The sequence below is a fragment of the Vulpes vulpes genome, chromosome 7 (assembly GCF_048418805.1).
Source record: "Vulpes vulpes isolate BD-2025 chromosome 7, VulVul3, whole genome shotgun sequence".
NCBI lineage: Eukaryota > Metazoa > Chordata > Mammalia > Carnivora > Canidae > Vulpes > Vulpes vulpes.
In genome coordinates, this window is record NC_132786.1 from 107,917,930 (window position 1) to 107,927,169 (window position 9,240).

Sequence of the window (9,240 nt, forward strand, 5' to 3'; positions counted from 1 at the left end):
TATTCTGTATATGCATGTAAATTTTTTGATAGTTAGCTTGGAGTATAATTCTGTATTATTTCTCCTCCCACTTAACAGATTCTATCATGACCATGTTTAAATGCCATAAGGGCTTTGAAAATCATTATTTTTAGTGACTGCATACTTCCCTAGTATGGACATACCATGATTTATTTGCCAGTCCTCTATGATAGAAGTTTAAGCTGCTTCTGAGTCTGTTGTTACAAATACAACAGCATTCATTTACATCCCTTTTTGACCAAAACTCTTTTATTTCCTAAAAGTAGGTGCCTAGAAGTGAAATTGTTATATTTGACAGCAAAAACTATTAGAACTTAGAATTTTGAGCACTTACCATGCACTAGCTGTTGTTTTAAGTGCTTTACATATATTTAGTGATCTCATAATTCTGAAGTCTGTTCTCTTATCTTCCCTGTCATAGATAAAGAAACCTGAGACACAAGAGGTGATCTAATACACCCAAAGTTAGAGAGGAAGAACATTTTGAAGGCTCTCAATATTCCAGTAATTTTTATAGTTGTTGGTTTTTAAGAAAATAAATTATGTTGAGCATTTGCCAACAGCCATTATCAATAAAAGAGCTAGATTAGCCCTTCCAGCCTCTCTCCTGTGATTCTGCAAGTCATCCCTACTGTAGAAAGCTTATTGTTCCCCAACGTGCAGTGATCGGCAGGGGCGAAGTCATTAACTGGTCTCAGTTGCTCAGGGAAGCATCTTTTATAACCCAGGAATTTGAGTCATTTACCAGACAAATAGTGAACTTTTATCTTCAAGCAGTTGTAATTCACAGGACCAAAGCCCAGTCCAGGCTCTGCCTGCAGCATGTGTCCTAACAATGTATCATTTGACCTTTTTGGTTTCCTCCTCAGTTGTGTTCTATCTCTGGTTCCTAAGTAGACTTGACTGCATCACAGTCCCCTGGGAACCTTTGAGAAATACATTCTTGACAAAACTTTTCATAAATTGTATTATACCTAAATGCACATGCATAGGGCTTGATTTTATTTTTTTGTTTTTTATATCAAAAAGTCCAAAAAGATTATGAGAAAAAATAGCAGCCCCTGCCTTCTATGCACACCTTTACAGACTCACTCCAAAGATGCTGCCACTTTCAGCTACTGTGACTATTTCTTCCAGTACCTTCATAATCCTAAAAATGTTTGCTATTATTCTTGGCCTCATCAATTTTAGTCATTAATGTTGACTTTCTGTTATAGATTAGAATTTAGCTTTCTTTAGACCTTACTATCACTACCTAATTTCCCATCTCCACCTTCCCAATATAAGTGTATCACAAAATAACATGAAGATAAACCAAAATTCTGTGGATTTTTTCCCCTTTTTTCCTGTACAAGTTTTATATTTTCCCCTGCATCATCAAATCTCTCAAATTATCATTCTGAACCCACAGACATGTCATGTTTATCTGTGTTGAGTTTTTTTGTTTCTTTTCTTGGAGACTTCCCTTCCAGAACTTTCTAAACTCACAGCCAGTCTTAATTAGCTATTCAGTCCTGGTGTACTGCTATGCCCTAGGACTCTTCTTTACAGGTTTTTCTATACTAAATCCCCATCTCACACTAACTTCTCAGGTTCTGTTACTTCTTGATCTAATCCCTTGTTTTACTGATGTCTTCTAATGGTTTGCTAAGAGTGGTACAAGGGAGCTAAACTTCTGAGTCTCTGCATGTCTGAAAATGTCTTTATTCTGTTCTTTTCCAGAGTGATGCTTTGGCTTGTATAGAACACTAGGTTAATAATAATTTTCTCTCAGAATTTTGGAAGTATTTCTCTGTTGTCCTTCAGCTTCCGCTGTTATTACTGTAGAATCCAATGACATTCCAGTTCCTGTTCCATTGTATATAAACTGTCCCTTACCCCCCTACTAGATGCTTCTAGGATCTTTATCCCACATCCTAAAATTTCATGATATTCTCCTTTTAGTCTTTATCATTCATTATGCTGAGTACTGGGTAGATCTTTAAATCCAAAGACTTACATCCTTCAGTTCTCTGGGATTTTCTAACATTTTTTAGATAATTGCCTTCCCTTCATTCTCTGCTCTCCTGTGTACTTCTACCATTATTTGAGTATTTGGTATGTGTCAGAAAGTGAGCTAAACATGTGCTACATATTGCATTAATCTTTCAAAAAAGGAAAATGGTACCAGTCCTACAGATGAGGAAATGGAGGTTCTAGGAGGTTAAGCACCTTGCTTAAGTTTCTCAAGCTAATACGTGAAAGATTTAGATTCGAGCCCAGGTCTCCTTCACCCAAGCCTGTGCTTTAACCATTGCATGATAATTCCAGTTACGATCCAATTACCAAAAGGGGGTGGCTTAATTCTCAAAGACTTTTAAAGAACAGGGAAGCTCAAGAAAGAGTGTAATTAATTCAAGATTCCAGAATTTCCAGAGCTATCAGCAGAGCCAATCCAGTGGATACCAGATAGCAGAGTCGCTCCTAAGTTCAGATCTTGGCCCTGACACTCATTGTCTATATAATGTTCACCTGTAAAATAGGGATATAAACTGTATCAAGGGTGCAGAGGAAATATTACCATGTCGGGGGAAAAAGGGCTAGGCAGAGACACCTACATGGGATGGGACAGAAATGAGTGAGGTGCCCTGGAAGGCTGGCCAGGTGGGAGCAAATAGAGTAGTAGGAAGATGTGTGCAGATGGATTCTGAGGATTCAAAAGGCATAGTCTGGATCACACTGTGAATGAGAAGGGAGCTCTTCTCAAACTCTTTCCTCCCAGCACCCCCTGATTTGTTGGTATCATTCATCCCCAAGATGGCTCAAGTACATACAGCCATTTTACAGCCTTAAAATTTGTTGTTCTGGTGTTTGAAATATAATTTCAGAGTTTATGGATTGGAAGGGTATGTTCCTGCCTTTTTTTTACTCTCGCTCTTCTAATCTATGTGTATGTGCGCACATATGCACTCATGTGTAAGAGTAAAGCGTGCATCAGCAAGGGACGTGATACAGATTCTCACGAACAGTTCTTTTGCAGTTAGCTCTGAGGGCAGCTCCATCCTATGAAGATTTTGTCGCCGCATTAACCATAAAGGAAGGTGACCACCAGAAAGCAGCTTTCAGTGTTGGAATGCAGAGGGACCTCAGCCTTTACCTCCCTGCCATGGAAAAGCAGCTGGCGATACTGGACACTTTATACGAGGTCCACGGACTGGAGTCTGATGAGGTGGTATGACGTCTGCAGCACCGCGCCGCCTCCTAACTTCAGGGAATAAAGTCTGCTAAAGTGTTTTGTTGCCCTGCTTAATTTCCAGCAGCAGCTTCAACCTTCTCCAATTCCTTACTTGAGGGGATGGAGAGAAGGAGGCAAAGCCTAGTGCTTTTATATATAATTTTTAAAAATGCATATGTCTTTTGTGTGTTTAAAAACCAAGGTGCTATATATTTCAGTTCAAAGGGCCTCCTGGAAACCAAATCGTAGCTGTTATATTAGAATTGAACAGCAAGTTATAAGAGCAGATTTAACAAATGAATTTGTTGGTATTGTGTTTTGTTTTTACCTTTTAGTTTTAATGGGCCTCCCAAACCCAAACTGAAAATGATCAAATTCTGTATCAAGGACTATAACACATTGCCAGTGTTTCACTCAACTTAGACTAAAAATTTGGGGTAGGCTAAGTTCCTTTGTGGAAGCTATTAAAATGTAGAGTCTGGTATTCCTAGACATTCAGAGAATCCTCTTCTCCATGGCTCTGTAGGCAAGAAGATTCTGTGTGGTCCAGGTATTTGGGGCATTGATGCAAGCGTGTCATTGTGGAAGGAGGAAGACACAAGGAGTGCCATCCCTGTATATGTGGGGGGACAGACAGTGGCTCTGAACATATGAGTGGTGTGCCCTGATCAGAGCTGGAGGACAGTATGGCAGAGATGCAACGTGTGATCTGAGATGACCCCTATCTAGTGCCCACACTTTGCAAGCATGCTTTCCCATGAACCATCTGAATTGGACATAACAGTGAAACTGTGACATCCAGGGTTTTTTATCCATTTCAAAAGTAAGATTGAGAGCTTGAGGGATTTGCTCACAGTCACACAGCTTCTAATTAGAGGAAGCAGGTCATTTCAAAGTGTGATCTGGACCACCTCTCCAGCAAAATCACATGGAGTGCTTCAAAAAGCAAATTCCTAGGTCTTACCCTGACCTGAGAACCTGCATAGTAGGGGTGGGACTTAGGAATCTGCATTTGAATAAACTTTCCAGGTGATTCTTTTGCACCCTGGGTTGAAGAACCACGAAATTAAATTCTAGTTTACAGGACTCCTCATCTTCTGCATGAACTAAATGATATATCCTTTTTTCTCAAAGAGGAAGAGGCTTTCACTGAAATAAAATAGTTGAAGGGAGAGCAAGAAGTGGAGCAAATGTACTCAGTTTTCTTGATTGAACTGGCCTCAGCACCCAGCCAGCAGGCTTTGGCATTGCAATCAGGGACCGTGCTTCTCAATGTGCTGTCTGATCAATCTTGGTATAAGCGCCAGTAGTGCAGAGCCAGCCAAATACAGCTGCTTATCAATCTCAAAAGCTTGGAGACTGTGTCACAATTTAAAGGTGGGATTTACACTTGCATAAAGCAACACTGGGTAGGCATTCTCCTAAAAAGTGTGTGATGCCAGGAGTCTTCAGTAGGCCAAGCTGCCAAAAGTGGGCATGGGCGGGAAGTCGTGGTGGCTTCTCCACTAGAGGCTGCTGCTTTCCAGTAGCTAGAAGAGACATTCCAACAAGGTAGTGCCTCAGAGTAGAAGGTGAGTTCCTTAAAAGGACACAGGTGATTGCTACCTGAGCAGCCCCAGATGATACTTTTCCTAGGGCAAAGAGAACCCTCTTGAGGCAGGGGTTGGTGTAGAGAGGAGTTTTGATTTTGTCTTTTGTTTTGTCCTTAAACAAAATGGCGTTTATTTAGCTCAGGTTAATGAAACAGGTGCCCCACTCATTAAAGACTTCTGGAAAATGCTTAAACTTAGAAAGACAAATGTTTTAAGGTGGGAGGAAAAGGTGCTAAAATGATATTGATTCATTTGTATTTTAGCACTTGCTGTTGGCAGCTACTGAGGTGGGTGTGTCATCCTCTCCCACTCCCTCGAGTCATCACTGTGGATCTCCTCTGTCTAGTGTGAATATGATGGTAGAGCTAGAGGATAATTCAGACTTGCTGCCCTTGACATAGTCTACTAAAAGGGAAAAAGAGAAAAAAAACAAAAAACAGCCAGTCTTTGCTTGAACCTTGAATGAAGACACTGTAGGCGTGGTGCTGCTGGAAGGGGCTGCTCCTGGGAGACTATAAGTATCCGTTCTGAGCAACTGCTACTGCCCCCTGTCACTTCAGGTGAACTCGTGTGTTCTCCTGGAGAAGGGGTGGGCGCATTGAAAACAACTCAGATTTGCCAGCGAGGCTCTGGATACATACAGAGAAAGCTACTCAGCATGGCCCTTTCACATTTATATAGGTACTGCCTTGGTTTCTATCACTCAGTTTTCTAGGAAAGAAGAGTTGGATATGATCCAGGGTCCTTGGGAACCTAGATCAGGTTAGCTTGAATAACTTGAAGAGGTTATATTTTGTACTCTCCCTCCCCCCTTTTGCCACCCCTGTAGAGAGGGGGTAAGGTTTTTGGTAGGTACTTTCCTCACTGGAGCATGTGAAGTGTGCCTGATAAGTATAAAGCTTGGAGGGCCCTAAACAAAAGCTTGTATTAGGTGATACACTAGGTGATAAATTGAACTTGGCCTGAAGTATGGCGTAGCCAGGGCTTCATCCTGGATCTACAGCGTTTGCTTTTAGTTCAGGTACTAATCTGCAGGTATCATCCTAGATGGGAACAAAGAGAGAGGATAGTTAAGACCTTTCCTCGGTAGCCCTCCAAGATTTCTTTGATATCTCAGCTTTCTTTTCCCCAGAGACCGAGATGAGATGAAAGCATGTTATGCTTGTTAACAGAGGAATCGCCTTGCTCTCATTGCTCAAAACATTTTTAGGAGTCCTTTTTTAGAGTAACCTTTAGAGAGATCCTGAAGAAAAAAGTAATTTGTCTTCTAGGTATTAGTAGAAGCTACTAAGTAATATTTGGATGATCCCTGACAAAAATGCTTGCAAACACATAATTTTATCACTTGTGCTCTTCTCCAAGAGAAGCCATGCTTAGGAGGGATTGATGTATATTTGTCCAACGGAACAAAATCCTTTCAGAGATGGGAATTTTTTTTTGTCCTTTGAAAGTAAATTTGATTTATTTTAGTTAATCCTGGTGACATAAGTTGGAGGGATACCTTTTGGGGGCAAAACCAACCAATGACTATGAGGTGGAGCTGATTCTCTTGTCAACTCTCGATTCAGCTCTGCCGGGTGTTCTAGAAGCAGGGCTCTCAGGATGTCAAACACCTCAGTCCCCAGGGAATTGAGAATTGACTTTGAAAGGCAGTGTTCGTTAGGATGTGTAAGTAGCGGCTTGAGGCACCTTATCATCACTATTTGCATGTCATTCCCAACAAAAAGTTTCCTCCAATGTCAGTTTGCACGCTAAGGGATATCCGAACTCCAGAACTCAGCCTTACTGCTTTCCTCTCCTGTTTTTTCTTACAAGAGATTGCCAGCAGAGCCCCCTCAGCACCAAATCCATCCCCCATTTTAGCCCTTCTGCCCCATTCCTCAGTGACATCCTCTAATGCATATGTGGAGCACAGACCTAGCCCAGGGTGAGGTATCCAGTCAGTGGGGATTCTCTTCCCCTCTTGGACTTCAGGAGCTTCTTTAAGGAACCTCCGTTCCCATTTGCTGTAGCTGTAAAGCAGGTGACCACCGTGTGCGGAAAGTAACCTATCAGACAAACACTGCTGGGAAAGTTTGCGAGCTTCTCTTTTTGATTACTATTTGCACACATGTATGTATCCAAAGTTAATGCTTTCATCTTTATATTTTTGGAACAGTGCTTTTAATCAAGAAAAATACATGGTAGGAGCCAATAAATAAAGTATACTTTTCTTTATTAAATTAGAAGTAAAGGAGTTGAAGTAAGAGGCATCGTATTAAGGAGACTTAATCTGATTATGAAAGTCCTATCTATGAAGAAACCATTAAAGGCAGTAGAAGGAGTCAGAAGGTCATGAGCAATATAAGATGATGTGAGGCAACTTTCTGAAAGAAAACTATTTTCATGTGTTTTTTTTTTTCTATTTAAACTTCTACATCCCATGAGGACTTGGTTACTTTGTGGTGCATTTCTGAGTCATTGATTAAAATCCGTTCCTTCTGGTCTTCATCCCAGCTTTTATAGCTTTTCAGCTTCCCTGTTCTGAGGTTCTGTGGGTTTTTTTTTTTTTAAGGTAAACGGTCAACCTTTTTTATATTTTTAGATTTAGAATTTGTAAGTAAAGTCTATTTTAAGCCATTGTTGTGTTAGCTGAGCTGCTGTGATTGGTCCTAGAGGGCCTGATTGCAGATGCTCTTGGTCATCTGGTACAGCCTGTACACCAGCATCAGCGTGTGCAGTAAACCTGTGTCCCTGTGAAGTGCATATAGAGGACTTTATTTAGAAATAATGTTCTGCTTTTGGATGTCCCTTTGTAACCTGCAGTTGCTTACTCAGGGCTTCATAATAATGACATTAAAAAAATTACTCAGTAGCTGTCTAATGGTATTTTAAGACTGTTTATCAATTACAAGGTTGTTAGGGATCCATTCAACAGTTCCACAAACATACTGTTCATCAGACCTTCTCTGTAAACGCTCCTGGTTTCCATCCCGTCGCTGCCAGTCGTCCTGTGTACAGAGGCCGTTTGCATGATTTCTCGTTGCACTGCTGCACTAAGGCACTCCAGGGCATGATTAAATGATCGGTGGCGGTACAGCTGACGCATGCATTGATCTTTCTCCTCCACTGTTTTTATATAGCCTTTTATTAAAAGGGAAAAAAAAAAACATACCACTACTCTGTAATGCAAAAGTTTGTGAGATTTCTTTTGGTTACCCTTTTTTAATCACTTCTCTTGCAGAGTGAACAGATGTTTTCGGCTAAGCTATGTAAGATGACAAGAAAGAGACCCTGCTTGTTTTAAGCACCATTCTTTCTATTACATATATTTTACAGTGTGGTCAGTATTTCTTCCCTGTACTTTATAAACAGGAGCCACCCTGAGATGGTTGGCACCCCTTGCAAAACTGATGAGGTCACAGGCTCCTGTGCATGTGTCTCTTCATAGGTGTGTGTGGAGTCAGTGATGACAGGGTGATCTAGGAGTATTCTATTGCTTCCCAGAGGCTAATGAGCCAGTGTCATGGCACATTTGATGTCTGAGTCCCCAGTGTCATGACAGCTTTACTAGAATGTCAGTAAACAGCCCAACTACCTCACGTGAAATTGGCTGTGGACAATCTGTGTCAGATGAGACATGTATTTAAGGTTGACTTAATCTGGTTAGTAGATTGGACAAAACAATGTCTTTATAAAGAAGAAAAACATTAGACCAGATGCCAAAGGCTACAATGTACATAGATTTCCTCGGATTAATTTTGTAAGTCAGTGTTGAATTCCAGCCCCAGTTATCCTGAGTGTTTGCGGTCTCATAGATCTGTGCACTTTGAGTACCTGTCACATACAGTCTTGTGTTAACTGTCTTTGTCCTAAAGCATTTTGAATGAGCAGCATAATGTCAGTAGAACGCAAATGTCAAGTAGTTTGTTGATTTGTTAATTTTAATGGGCCTTTACTTAGTATAAATGTGTTGGAGCCATTGGGGACCAACCAATGAATGAGAATTTTCATGTTTAGTTTTCATGTAAAACTCTGTCCAAGTTCTTACTCTATCTTGTGGGGAGGGTTTTACTTTTTTTTGCAAAAATGTTTGAAAACATCTGTCAGATTTTATATTCGTTAGTTATAATAAACTTATTTTTAAAGTATTTTATCAAGTGCTTCTCTTAAAGATGTTTGTGTGCATTTCTGCTTTATTGAATATGCCAATAAGAAGTATCATTTATGGAACACATACTCTTTGGCAGGCATCATTTTAAGCCCTTTACAAATATTAACACATTTAATCGTCCTACTTGCTCTGTGAGGCCAGTACTGTCGCTATCCTCAAATTGCAGATGAGAACACTGAGGTGCAGACTGAGGAAGCTCCTTGCCTAAGATCCCACAGCTGTTAGGGAGGAGAGTCAGGCTACCAACTCAGGCAGCCTAG

At 40.6% G+C, this 9,240-nt stretch overlaps 1 protein-coding gene across 2 annotated transcripts in view; it reads left to right on the top strand.

Moving 5' to 3' along the window:
* Window positions 1-8,957, top strand: part of PLEKHA8 (pleckstrin homology domain containing A8) — a 59,357-nt gene extending 50,400 nt beyond the window's left edge. Inside the window, exon 14 of one of the 2 annotated variants that reach the window (XM_025993079.2) lies at window positions 3,041-8,957. In XM_025993079.2, coding sequence (XP_025848864.1) covers window positions 3,041-3,238 — 198 coding nt within the window. In that variant the 3' untranslated portion in view covers window positions 3,239-8,957. The remainder of the gene's footprint in view (window positions 1-3,040) is intronic. The other variant, XM_025993080.2, reaches the window with a different exon arrangement.
* Window positions 8,958-9,240: the final 283 nt, after the last annotated feature.